Source organism: Gavialis gangeticus, unplaced genomic scaffold (genome assembly GCF_001723915.1).
Source record: "Gavialis gangeticus isolate Ggan-Ray unplaced genomic scaffold, GavGan_comp1, whole genome shotgun sequence".
Lineage (NCBI taxonomy): Eukaryota > Metazoa > Chordata > Crocodylia > Gavialidae > Gavialis > Gavialis gangeticus.
The window spans coordinates 22,524,763-22,538,750 of record NW_017728997.1 but is presented as its reverse complement, the minus strand read 5'-3'; the positions used below and the strand labels follow the sequence as shown (position 1 = coordinate 22,538,750).

Sequence of the window (13,988 nt, the reverse complement as noted above, 5' to 3'; positions counted from 1 at the left end):
GCCTGGGTGGAGAACACAGCTGGGGAGACCAGCAATGATGGTTTTGAAATTCTTATTTCCAAACAAGAGGCTGGGGAACAGGGGAGGTTGAGGGAATAAAGTTAGGTCAGTCATGCCACACCCAACAGCTAGCCACTTGGGTGCCTAGAAGTGGCTTTTACCTAGTTCTACACAGTGCATTGGTACTCTGTAGCAGAGTGGACTCCCTAGCTGGTTGTGATGAAATTTGGGAGGCTTTGCCTCTCCCCTCTGCCTGTCCTAGTCTTTGATTTGTTTTGTGACCTGGCTTCTGCTGACGTTATGCCCTTCTCTTGCACTGGGGCAGAGTGGCGACAGGGCAGGATGGCCCGTATCATACTGCAGGATGAAGATGTGACCACAAAGATAGACAATGACTGGAAAAGGCTGAACACCCTTGCCCACTACCAGGTAAGGCTGCCCAGCAGATGAGGAAGTGGAGCAGAGCAGTAGGCAGTTACCAGCAGTCAGAGTTCAGGTGCCTGGAGATTTAGTGCTCTTCACTGGCATGCTATGAACTCTGGGCTCAGCTGTGGGCCCATGTCCCACATTTTAGTTCTGAAGGGAGACTGGGCCAGGGGGCCACATAGTGTATAGAGACTGGGTTTTAGCTTCCAGTGTTTCCATCTGCAGGTGGCAAGCAATACTCATAAGCCTTCCAGAATGGAGGGGAAGTTCCTTACCTCCCTGCCCAGCAAGCCCTTGGGCTCAGGAGGAAACAGTGCTCATTGGAGCTGGGAGCATCTCCTATTGAGTGCTGCCTGGATGAAAGGTTATTTCAAGGCATCAGGGGCCCTGGGGCAGGCCTCTCCTTTCCCAGCCATCAGTGCAGCCAGGAATGGGAACCTGCTAAGTGATCTGGATTGCGAGGCAGCTTGTAGGAGTCCTGTTTACTCAGTTTAGACCAGAGCTCTTGCTATCAGGGGCACCTGGTTAGGTGATGAGGATGGCAGTTTAGTTTGTAGCTGGTGCTGGTGAGGGGAGGGAAGGGGAAAAGGGGAGTAGGTTCCTGTGGCAGTTTTGGGCCCTGAAGGCATTTGGTTTCTTGTGGCCATGGTAGGGAGCTTCTGCAGGAGTGGGGCACCCCGCATGTCTCAGTCATTTCCCACTGCTCTCTGCCTCTAGGTGACAGATGGCTCCTCAGTGGCGCTGGTGCCCAAGCAGAACTCAGCATACAACATCTCCAACTCTTCCACCTTCACCAAGTCACTCAGCAGATACGGTGAGCATGTGGGGAAACCCCACTTTCTGGAGCCCGCAGTGATGTCAACTCTTGTCAGGCCAGGGACCTGGAGACAGTGGGTTCCAGAAAAGACAAGGGGGCAGATCACACACACTCAGCTTTTTGAAACAAAGCCACCAACCTCCCCAGCTCTTTGGTGCCCTCTCACTCATCCTGGGTTCCATCGAGAGTGAGCAAAGGCTCCTGTGTGTACACGCCTTTGTCTTTCACCAGTGTAGGATGCTGGGTGTGTATTACATGCTAAGTACTTGCTTAGAGCACATGTGCACCTTACTAAAATAGGGTCAGGAGCAGCAAAGCTGAGAAGGGTTTGTGAAGGTGAATTTAATGTGCGTGAGAGGTGGTGGCTGGTGGTCCTGTCAAATGAGATGGTCTGTGCACCCAATGAGCAGGAGCAGTGCAGGACACCACAGTGCAACGTGTGTCCACATTGGTGTGGAAGGGAAATTTTTATCTACCGAGACTAAAACAAGATGTTGCATGAGAGGTGTCATCCTGACATGCCTACCTTGTTTTCCTTGGGACACTGACCTGGTATCACATGGCAATACCTCCTGTGGTGTGAATCTGGCCTGAAATCAGCCTAATTGCCAAAGGTCCGCTCAGCATGTCCCTAAGCATCGAGTCGCCCAGTCCATGAAGGTTTTGCGGCTGGAACCAGAGCCTGGCACACATTCTATGGCCATGACACACGTCTGTGTTAAGCAATGTCAGAGGCAGAAGCAGGTAGAGATGGGAAGCAGCAAAGGAGGGGAAGAGGTGTTCCCATTGTGCCTGGTTTTCCCACAGAGAGCATGCTTCGGACAGCCAGCAGCCCAGACAGTCTGCGCTCACGGACCCCCATGATCACACCTGACCTGGAGAGTGGCACCAAGCTCTGGCATCTAGTGAAAAACCACGACCACATGGACCAGCGGGAGGGTGACCGGGGCAGCAAGATGGTCTCTGAGATCTACCTGACCCGCTTGTTGGCCACCAAGGTAGGGCATACAGGAGTGAGGCTGTCTGCTTGCAAAGAGGAGGTGGGTGGGAGATGAAGTGCTGAGTGGGGACCATTCCTGGAATTCCTCACCAATTTTTTGACTTCCCTTTCAGTATTTCTGCCGTAAGCCTCTGTTCTTGGCATCCCTGCCCTGCTGGCTTCACACATAACACCTGGTTCTAGCTGATGCCAGAGGACTCCACCCCCTGTCACTGCTGGCACAAAGCTCTGTGGTGTGACTTGTTCTATCTTTCCTTCTGTCTCTTCATAGTGATAGATGCCATTATGTACTAGATCTCTGTGTCAGCAGAAGAGGGGCAGGGGAGGGAGCCTAATAAAAGCAGAGGCTTAAGACAGAAATGCTTGATCTGAGCCTTCAAGAGGCCAAGAATTGAAACAGCTTTTAATTCTACTAATGCCACACCAGGCCTTGGGTTTGCATTCTTGGCCAGTATGAGAAGCAGTCAAAACCCTATTATTGTGTTTTGAGGCTAGGGAACCAGCCTCCACCCCCACCCCTACTATGCTTCTAATTGACAAAGCTGAAATGCACATGATGTAAGTTGTTCTTCTTCTTTGTTTGCACCAAACCACACCAACCGCTGTAGTAATCTGGTACAGATTGAAATGCTTTCACTGCCGGTGGCTTGCACTATGGTTCTGTTTCCAGTCACACTCCACTGAACTCGGTGAAATGTCAGGGCAAACCAGGGTGGTTCAGAACCACAGCGGGCATGTGCTAGCCTGCCATTTCTAATGCATTGGGTAATAGGCCAGGTGCATTCTACCAAAGATCTAGTCAGTACATTTTACAGTAAAGAAGACTTTAGACATCTCTGCTTTGGGGCAGGGACTATGTCTTGCTGATTTGTCTGTCATGGTTCTGGCTTGTTTTGGGGTGTTCAGAGAAGAAATAATAGATCTGGCACATGTGGCAAGTTCCCCTTGCCCAGGCATACTTAAAACCTTCCAGACTACCAAGCAGGCCTTCAATATGAGAGATTTGCCTGGAGTGGAAATGCTGCTCTTGTGGTAGATGCCTTGAACGGGGGCTTGGAAGATTAGGGTACACTGAAACTTTGTGCGGTTCTGTCTGTAAAATGAGGATAATGCTTTCCCCATCTTAGTGGGGGTTTGAAGATAAGTTCAGCAGTGCTTATGTAGAGCAATGGAAAACACTTAAATACTTAGGTAGATAATGCCATGGGTTGGCTTTCAGGCCATGCAGGGTTTTCCATTTGATTAGTTCACTTCAATTTATTCTGTGTTTCCTCTCACATGAGTTTCCCAACTGGATTGTGCTCACCAGGTGTTATACACATGGCCATATTTCTTTCTGGAAGCCATGAATAAACCAAGCAATGTACTACCGTAACAAGACATCTTTAATACTATGAATGGGTTACCCTCATTATTTCCATGTCATAGTGACTGGGATGTGTAGGTGACAAGAAGCCATCTTGTAAGACAGCACAATATTTGGGTGGAGTTGAGTTATGAGACCAGATCACATGGAGTCTGAGAAACAGGCACTTGATATTTAATTTTCATCACGTTGTCCAGTATAAACATCTGAGGGCTTGTCTGTTTACATGGACCTGATGGGTAGCTCACTTCTGCCCCAAGTTCAGATAATGGTCAGTGCTGGCAACGTGAGGGAGAGATCCATGTCCAGAATGACCAGCCAGCCCTGTTGGTCCTCTCCATCCCCACCCATGACTTACTGAGCCATACTGAGCAGCCATTCTTCTTTTCTCATCTGCAGGGCACCTTACAGAAGTTTGTGGACGACCTGTTTGAGACCATCTTTAGCACAGCCCATCGTGGGAGCGCCCTGCCCCTTGCCATCAAATACATGTTCGATTTTCTGGATGAACAGGCTGATAAACATCAGATCAATGACTATGATGTCAGACACACCTGGAAGAGTAACTGGTAATTTGGGCCAGAGCCAGGGGAAGAGCGGGAGGAGGCCCTTGTTCCAGGTTGTGCTGTCTCTGCTAATGAATGTTTCCAAACATCTGATGGGAACTTGGAATGGGCCAGTATCACCCAAGGCAGATTATTACCAAAAGGGACCTGAGTCAAGCAGAAACTCCAGGCACATAAATCTACCTGTACTTCAGCATTCCCTGGGGTGGGTAAAGCTGACTTATTCTGCACTGTAACAGAAATAGCCCCAGCTGAACCATTCCTATAAACATATGCTAAAGGACTAGATTGGGGGTGGCCATCCTGCAGCACGCATGCCACAAGTGACAGGCAGCCTCTGTGTGTGGTATACAAACTGGGGAGGGACAAACAGCACAATGGCAGGTAGGGCAGAAAGCAGAGCAGCAGATCAGGCAGGGAGCACAGGGCGGGAAGCAGAAAGCAGAGTAGCAGATCCAGCAAGGGAATAGGATTGAAGGAGCACTTGGCTGTGGGGTTAATTTATGGCATGCCTGCCAAAAAGGTTGGCCTCCACTGGACTAGGTGCTCCTTCATGTACACCTTATACCTGGGCTTTGTGAAGAGGCCTGAGGCTTTGATGTTCCCAGCTCACCTGGGGATAAATGGATCGTGGTTCCTGAGTCCCTTAGGTAGCTTTGCAGACCTCCAACTGTATCCTGAAATGGGCTTTCCTAGTAGTGTTTGATCATATTCTGTTCAGCCTTTTACCTTGCCAGGCACGGTGTAACAAAGAGTAATGTCATATGTGCATCCTGCATAGACTAGCCTTCAGAGCCAACCCATTAGGTTTGCTAATTACTTCCAGGAAAGGGCGGGAAGGAGGGGAGCTGTTTGTGAGCTCCCAGTAAGCACAATGATGGGACTCACACTTAGCTGCATACGGGCTTCATAACTCCAGCCCCCCTCCACGTCCTTCTTTTCCGCTGCCTTGCTGATTTCATCTCTCTGATCTTGCTGTTACTGGCGATGGGTACGTACATTCCTGTGTCTGGCATTTGTTAAATGGCAGCCAAATTGCTTTTGTATAGTTCAGTAACTGTCGGCAATTAGCAGGGCAGGAAAAGAAACATTTTTAAATGGAGATGTGAGAGCGCAGAAACGCTTGGAACTGATTTATAACTCTGCTCGCTATATTAAAGGAAGGAGCGAAGGGGGAAGAAAAAAGCCTGGTTCCGCAGGGGCTGGGCACACAGGCTTCTGAATACTAATGCTCACACTTATCTCAGGGCACTACTTCGATGTGTGGAGCTAATTTCTTGAGGCTGTTCCCTTCACAATTGAAATATGCACATGCACCCAGCACCCTCATTAGGAGAGTCCTGTGGAACCAAGCGTTTGGCATCTGAGACGCAGTCATTCCCAGGGGATTTGTCCCAGGGGTTGATCTTTGAGCAGCTTATAAATGAGAGCTGGTTGTGCAGAGACTGCCATGATGAGGTTGGTGTAGGAACCTGAATGAAAGGGAGAGTGATGTGCACATGTGCTCTGAGCAAACACTTAGTGTGCAGTACATAGCCAGCATCTTCCTCTAGCTCTGAGCCCCCAGGAGCAATAGCTTTGTTGTCTGATATCGGAGGCAATCTTAAACTTCCTCCTATCATAAATATCTGAATCCGCTCAACAAGCCCCACTTCACATGAACCCGCCTGTGAATTTTGTAGACTGCCATGAGGAGCATCTGCTGAGGTGGAAAATGTTATGTCCAGTTTGGCCTGAGACAGAAGGCATGCGGATAAGACAGTCCATGGGAACAGAGCACTGTCTCTCAGATGGGAGTAAATGATTGAGCTATTTGAGAGGTGGAGGCTATTGAAGCATCTGAGGACAAGGTGGCCGGTCCCAACTAACAGGGATAAAAGGACATCCCCAGTTTGGGATCACGGGGTTGTCAACACTTCTGTCTTCTGATCAGAAGTGATTTGGGGTGGTGAGAATACGTGGGAGAAGGAAAGGGGAAACACAGTCAAAGGACTTGAAATGAGGAGAGCTCGCTTGTGACATAAGGCTGAAGAGAAAGGAAGGGGGAATCTGAGTGTTGCTCTGAACCATTGCTGATTAAAGTCAGACCCAGGTCCCAGTCCCATACAAATTCCTTCAGACCCCCTGCTCCTTCAGAGGGGATGGTGGCCTCTGTGGTAATGCATTAAAAATCCCCTCCCTGATGAACTTGCCATGAATGGGAGACCCTTGTTACCTGAGAGTTGTAGGTTGTCCCCGGTCAGCAGTCTTGTCTCAGGCAGCTGCAACAGTTCAGCAGAGGAAATGCCCCTGAGGCAGAGTGAGTTTGCACACACAGAGACTCTCCAGGTGTCTGGGAGCCAGCAGTGCTTCATGTTGTTGGCTCTGGTTTCTCTGGTCTTCCTGTGTCGTTTCTGTTGGAGGACTGAAATATAGCAAGGTGGGGAATCAGCGTTCTCATCTCATTAACATTTCAGACACTTCCCTGTGCCCTATTGTGATCAAGCTGAGATTTTCCAAAAATTGCCTTGAAAATGTGAGGGGGAGGTAGAGAAAGAACATGTGTTCCCCAAATAGTCCAAAGCCTGGGTATCAGAACGGTCCCCTGGGTCTAGTCTCTGCTCTGCCTGATCTGGTTTCTTCTTTGTCTCCTCTTGGTGCTGCCCTTCTTTGTAGAAATTAAATATTCCTTGGTCCAGAGACAGAGAGAATGGCTTTTTATGCAGACCATGGTTAGGAGCTCACCTGCAGTGTGGCAGACTTGGGTTCAGATCCCTTTTGCAGAGACATCCTGACAAGCTCTGTATTCAAGCTGAGTCCCCATGATGCCAGGTTTTGGCTGGGCTCCATCTTCAGCTCCATGTGCTCCTGTTAAAGACACCTGGTTGTGTCTGTAGCCTCCTTGTGTGACAGACCACGGGGTATGCAATTATATTATACCCAGTAACCACACTGAGGCAAAATGTCTTTGACCAAAGCTACAAGATCGGCTCAGCGTCAGAGCTGCAGGGAAGCAGAGCTTGTTCCTAACGAACACTAGTGCTGGTCAGGCAGAGATGGGCTGTAGTGCTAGTGGGGTCTTTAGGAGTCTTGGACCCTCGTTTCACAGCAGGTAGATGTAGGCCCTCAAAGTATCCAGAATCTCTCATCACCCTCCTTTAAAAGTGTTGATGTGGCTGAGAAATTCCTTCCTGCTATCTGTCCTATTCTGTACCCACTGGATAGAAATATCCCTGAGTAGGTTGGACCTTAGGGGACAGTTCCCCAGGATCCCAGACTGCCATTGGGTCTGTAGCTGAATGGATATTTTCTCCAACCTGTTTATATTCTTGTAGGACTTGGGGAGAGGAATATGCCAAACTCTAGCTTCCCAGGATTCTGTATCAGCAGAGATCAGAGCCCTGTCTACTAGCTATTCCCTAAGGCCTGGTTTTCTGTACTGACTCCCTTTCTTTCTTTCTTTTCCCAGTCTACCTCTGCGATTTTGGGTGAATGTGATTAAGAACCCCCAGTTTGTGTTTGACATTCACAAGAACAGTATTACTGATGCCTGCCTATCAGTGGTGGCTCAGACATTCATGGACTCCTGCTCAACTTCTGAGCACAAGCTAGGGAAAGATTCTCCCTCCAACAAACTACTGTACGCCAAGGACATCCCCAACTATAAGAGCTGGGTAGAAAGGTAAGTGCCCTTGGACCTGGCCATCTCTGTGTTGTACATGTTGTATTTGGTATATGCATAACTGAGGCTTATGGACTCTCCAGTTCATATTGTCCATGCTTAGAGAGCTTGGTAAATGTAATGATTTTTCTACAGATGGTCCTTAATGGGTGATGTGGTGGGGGTCCTGGGGAGTCCCTGCAGCATGTGGTCCCCAGCCGCTCTGATGTTGGCCAGCCCTTTCTAGGAAGTGGCAAGCCCGAAAGAAGTGGAGCACTTTCCAGCTGCTCTAAAAGATCCCTTGAGTGGTTCATTTCTGGAGCTTGTTTTGGTTGAGTATAGGAGGCAGCGGTCCGTAATTTATGTGTTGGAGACCTGGGAATGGGCCGGATAGTTAGGTCATGTAGCTTTCCCATTTAAAAATATGCTTGTGGTTCTTTGTCAGAGATGTTCTGACAGTTTGCGTCAGGCCTTTGAAATTCAGGAAGGAGAAAGCCCCAGGGCTAGAGAAGTGCCTTTTCTTTGTCTCACGAGTACCCATTCTGGTTTTGTGGAGAGATGAATTATTGAACATTGCTGTTTCCCTTGTCTCCTTTGCACTCCTCAGTTTAGGAGTCTGCTAAACTGATCACTGAACATGGACCTGCTCAGGAAGAGCTCATACGGTTACCAGAGCTAGACTAAACTGGGGTCAGGAGAAAAAAACAGGGCAGGCTCCTCCCAGTGGAATAACAGCTTTCCTTTGCTGCTAGTTAACATAGCAAATCTTGTGATGTAGTTCTGTTCTGCAGCACAGAAAGTTCAGGGTTCAAACCTTCCTCATTTTAAAAGAAAGCTAAGGAAATGACGTAAGGTTACTAAGGTGTGTTTTAAGTAAGGTTATTAAGGTTGCAAAGTTGAGAAATGGCAGTTGCTGTTGCAGCCTTACTTTAGCCTTTCTGTGCTTCTGCTTTACAATACATTCTGTATTATCTGTTCACCTAACTTTTTTCCCCAGGATCCCTGCCCAATTCATTCTACTGGGAGGTTGCTTATGTGGGTAACTGTAACTCTGGCATTTCCTGAGATTTGAGTGCTTGATGTTGCCACTCAAATAAGGTTCTTGCAATGGTTTTTTAGCTTGCTTTTATTCATATGGCAGCATAAGCGAGTATGGTGCTGTGCCAGTGACTAAAGAGATGTGTTAGCTGTCCTAAGGGTCTTACAGCTTCAGTTAGATTCAAAACATAAGGAAAATGTCAGTGCAACACAGTGGGTAGGGGAGAGAGGAAGACCATGTTCAGCACTTTCACTCTTCTGGCACAATGGACTTTTCTACAGTAAAGGTGAAGCTCACTGGTACAGGAGGCAGGGTTTTCTCAGGTTGTACTAGTTTTGAAGTTGTGACGTGAGAGATCTCAGGCACTAAGGGCCACCACAATCTCCTCATCTTCATTCCAAGTGCCAGGTTAGTGGCTTTGACCTTGCTTTTTCCAACACGAGCCTATAGTGACATTTGTATTAGGGGTAGGGGGAAAGAGTTAAAAGGATTCAAAATCACTCCTCTGTCTAAGGAGACCATGAAAGAGTGAGCAGATGACAGATGTTCCTCCCATCACTTGCTGCACTCCTGTAAGGTGTTCAGATACCATGGTGATGAGTGCAGTGCAAGAACCAATAGAGGATAGAATAGCAGAAGAAGTCTATTTTCTGCTGAGTGCAATATTCCCATATGGGCTAAGTGGCTGTATTTCACACTTCTCATCTTCTGTATGGCTTTATGGCGTAATTGAAGTTTCTTGGGTAGATTTATCATTGCAAACCTTTGTAGAAAGAAGGATTTGAATGAAGAGAATGTGGTTGACTGCAACTGGCAGTTCCAATAAAAGATCCGTGAAGAATCAAGAATCAGAAGGGAAAAGGAGCCAAAAGAAATTTCAAGAGGTCGTCTAGCTCAACCTGTAGGGTAATTCTTGTCTACAGCCTTCCAGACAAATGTTTGTATACCAGCACTTAAAAACTTCCAGAGATCTGGATTCCACAACCTCTCTGGGGAAGATGTGATCCATGTGGTGGTCAGCATAGCTGTATAAACTAAAGAATTGGATGTGAAATGTTCACAGGTGATCGCAAAATACCACCTTTGGCTTTATACGGCGCAAAAACAACAACCTGTTGCAGCAATTTGTGGGATTATTTGATGGAAAATCATAAAGGATTCTGGGATATGGGGTCAAGGGGCAAAGTAGGAGGTTTGAGGGTCATTGGAGGCATGGCAGGAAAAAATGGATGGCTTGAGGGTGGCAAGTGGAAAATCATTTCAAGTGCCTGAGTCCTGCTGGACAGAGCACTGGATTGCTTCTCAGAAGGCTTAGGTTCAGTTCCCTGCTGTGCCCCTGGACTGTTGGGGGACCTTGGAGAGATCCCTCTGTAAAATGGATGATACTTCCTGCATAGGGAAGTATGGGGAGAATGATACTGAGCTCTTTTGCAATGTGCTTTCAGATCTACTGGCAGCGTTCTAGGAGCCAGGTGCATCTATACCATCGTGGCAAGACAAGAGGTGTCTTATATTCATTCTTCAGACTGTCCATAGGGTGTTTGCAGAAGGAATTATGTAGAAGGCTGCCCCTTTCCCCTCTACCCACACCCTGTCTGAGACATGCTGTTGTGTTTCTCCTGTTCCCTTTGTAGATATTATGCAGATATTGCTAAAATGCCAGCAATCAGTGACCAGGACATGAGTGCATACCTGGCAGAGCAGTCACGGTTACACCTGAGCCAGTTCAACAGCATGAGTGCGCTGCACGAGATCTACTCGTACATCACCAAGTACAAGGATGAGGTAAGTCCCCAGGAGGGCTGGCGTGGCTCTTAACCACAGTGTGCAAGCACTTTCCCCACACTCACGTGCCCCTTGGTTTGAAATGGAGAGGAGAAAACTGGATTCATCTCATGCTAGGGACATTTCAGGATCCTAAGGTGAAGGCTGGCCTGGAATTAAGTTACCTATCCTGTGTTAACCAAATAGTACCCCATGGGGTGAAAACCATTTGAGAGGACATTGCCCGGTGAGTGTCTCATTCTTGGGTGCATTGGAGTTAAGTTAGCAGCCAGGGTGCTGACCAGCTGTATATCCCATAGACTGCATTTCTTGTGGAGACTGGGTGAATGGGTTGCTCATAAAACGGAAGCTAAGTGCCAAGGGGTGATTAGCACAGTACATGGTGAGAGGCCTAGTTTCATACAACAGCTTTGCTCTTCACTCCTGGCCTTGTTATTCCAATTAGTTGCCCTCAGAACTGATCAGCACCACTCCTTCCTTTTCTCATAATGGACACGGCAGTCGGCTGTGTGAATAGCCCTGACCTGCAGCAGTACCTCCAGCTGGTTTAGTCTTGGTTCTTTTCTTCCAAACATTGCGACAGAGATCTTGGTCTGTGTCCCTATTTCTTCTAGCGAGCAATACAGGGAAGTGCTAAATTCCTTTCCCAGTTGAGAAAGTCAGGATTTAAAATCAATTCTCCAAGGATACAAGGTTGAAATTATCATCCCAGTGTGCCTCACCTCAACTGCTTCCTTCCCTTTTTGCTTTAAATTATTCCATAACAGAGCAGTACCAATGAGTTTACACACATGGGATCTTGCTTGTGATCCCATAGGATATTTGGTGAAAGTGGTGCCCACTCTGGACGTTGATAAAGAGGGTTAAAAACCCAACCAATGTAATTGGTACAAATTAACTTCATAAACCACTCATCAAACACACTCTTTGCAATCCTTTTGTTAAAGTAATAAAATATATGACTACAATGTATGTGTGTGTGTGTGTGTGTGTGTGTGTGTGTATGTATGTATGTATATATATGTGTGTGTATGTGTGTAACACACAATAATATAGATTTTATTGTCCCCATAACGCTGAGTGCAAACTTTGGATTGTCATTTGTTTAGCCCATAAAATGCCTTTGCCCCAGAATGGTGCATTATCTCCTGTGTGACAGAGGGGCTTTTCTCCTCCCCAAGGGAGCCAGCCAGGGGGGAGAGCATGAAGCCCATCACCCTGCAGCCACATTGCAGGAAGAGACAAATGGAAAGGAATAGCTAGCTCAAGGGAGAGGGATACACAGCCTTTTTCTGTGGGCTGTCTGGATTTGACTTTCATTACTAGCTACCAAGTGGTTGTCCCTTCCTGTGAGCTGTTGGGTGACCTTCCTGAAATGAATGTGACAGGAACTTAGTGTAGTTCTTAATAGAAAAGTGCTCACATCACCAAACTCCTTCATCCCCCTGCCGCTGGAGACAGAAGTCAAAGCATGGAGACGGAGAAATCAGGGCATGAGGCACAGGGTTTGCAAAAGTTGTACAGCTTCCCCTGTTGTCTCTTATTCCAGCTGTTGGGGATAGCCAGCAAATAGCTCTTGCTGGCCTGACACTAAACCTACTAGAACTGGCCAACTGATAGGCACAGAGGGGAGTCTGGATTAGTGGGTCGGGCCCATGTCAGCAGGAGAGTGTGGTGATTCCTTGAATTTTGTGGCACAGGCTCAGGTGGGTTCAGATGGATTTTGGGTGCCTTCGTGTAACTGCTTATTGGTCAGGGCTTTTCACTGCAAATGGGGAGGGAGGAGCTGGGGGGACAAGACTTCTGTAAGTAAGAAGTGGACACGTGGAGGAGGCGCTCCAGCTTGCCTCAGATGACCTTTGTTTTCGGTGACTTTGTGGCTACATAGGACTCCAAACCTGGCTGTTGCTTATTGCCAGTGCTTTCGTGGTCTGGGTTGGCACGATGGGTCTTATACACCCAGACTGAAATGCATTGGCAAAGCTGTGCAGGGAGCTTAAGCTGTCAGAGGCTCCCTTTCATCAGCACTTAAAAGACACCTCAGTCTTAAATTAAAAATCATACGCACACGGACAACTGTGGGGGAGTCAGGAGTGGGGGAAGTGTGATATTAATAAGCTGTTCTTTGGAGACGGAGGGTGAGTTGCCATTCTGTCCTTGCCAGTTAACTGTGGTCTGGCATCTGTTGAATGTTCCTCCGTAGCCCACTCTCTAAGCATCACTAGTGTGTTCACAGCTCTCAGGAACTTCTTTTATTATTCGTAATGGGATTAATAAATCGCAGCTGTTCCCTTTGTTTGTTTTCATTCATTAAGCACAATTACATGCAGCCCGATTGCACCCTCTTTGATGCGAAATGGGAGAGAATAATTTTTCCTGTTGTTCAGCGCAATAATATGCTGTCATTGGCTTTGAATGAAAATCATAATTAATTTTCATTTGGGTACTTGCATCTTCGTAATCACTGGTCCTGGCTCCTTACAGCAGGTGACAGGCATGTACCTCTCTTTATACTCTGCATGGATTTTCTTTTGCTGTGTTGTTTCCATAAAGACAATAAGATAAAGATAATCAAATAAATACGAGGCAGGTTGTAAATCTTTCAGCACCCTCAGATTTCAGTAATATACAGCTGTCTTATCAGGAGAGGCAGTGGTGAGTTGGGTAACTAGACAGATTCCAATTCTCAGACTCATCCTGTTCAGTTCTGCATCAGATGCCTTTAAGATGCATGGTTTTTGACTGCCAGATAAATTTTTTTTTGGTTAGGTACAAAGTGCTTTGGTGTCCTCTAGAGGCAAGTCTGGTTACTGACGGGGAAGTGTCCATTGAGATCTTTAAATATACTGTATAAGACCTGAGTCCACCCAGCCCTGTGCTTTGTCTCCAGCTGTAGACTATAGCTGCCAGTCAGGGAAAAGTAAATAGAAGTCTTTTAATCTCTCCAGATGATTATAACATGCAGCACACAAGGATAGTTGCTTTTTGACCTCCAATAGATGATGAGTTTGACACCTTGAAGCCTGACATTTGTTTTCCCCTGTCCTTGAACAGAAGTACAAATGTTGCTGTTAGTGACCATTAAGCTAACCAGTAAAATATCCAGCCACAGGATCTGAGCTGATCTGATGAATAAATCTGGGGTTTGGCTGATCTTTCCTGCCATCTCCTGACCAAATGCCCACAGTGTAAAAATACCTTTCCAGCCCTGGTGCAGCTGTTCAGTAGGTAGGACACCCTCTGCAGTGACCAGGACCTCAACAAAATCCCAGGATGCACAATAAAACCCCACCAAACCACAGTGAAGGCAGGGAGTGAAGTCACAAAGCAAAATTAATGGGCATCACAT

General features: G+C 47.2%; 1 protein-coding gene across 1 annotated transcript in view; it reads left to right on the top strand.

The window, feature by feature from the left end:
- PLXNA1 (plexin A1) overlaps window positions 1-13,988 on the top strand; it is a 265,521-nt gene that overhangs the window by 244,715 nt on the left and 6,818 nt on the right. The window contains exons 27-32 of the mRNA XM_019504928.1: window positions 326-429; window positions 1,144-1,240; window positions 2,051-2,241; window positions 4,009-4,178; window positions 7,624-7,836; window positions 10,489-10,639. Of these exons, the coding sequence (XP_019360473.1) occupies window positions 326-429; window positions 1,144-1,240; window positions 2,051-2,241; window positions 4,009-4,178; window positions 7,624-7,836; window positions 10,489-10,639 (926 nt within the window). The remainder of the gene's footprint in view (window positions 1-325; window positions 430-1,143; window positions 1,241-2,050; window positions 2,242-4,008; window positions 4,179-7,623; window positions 7,837-10,488; window positions 10,640-13,988) is intronic.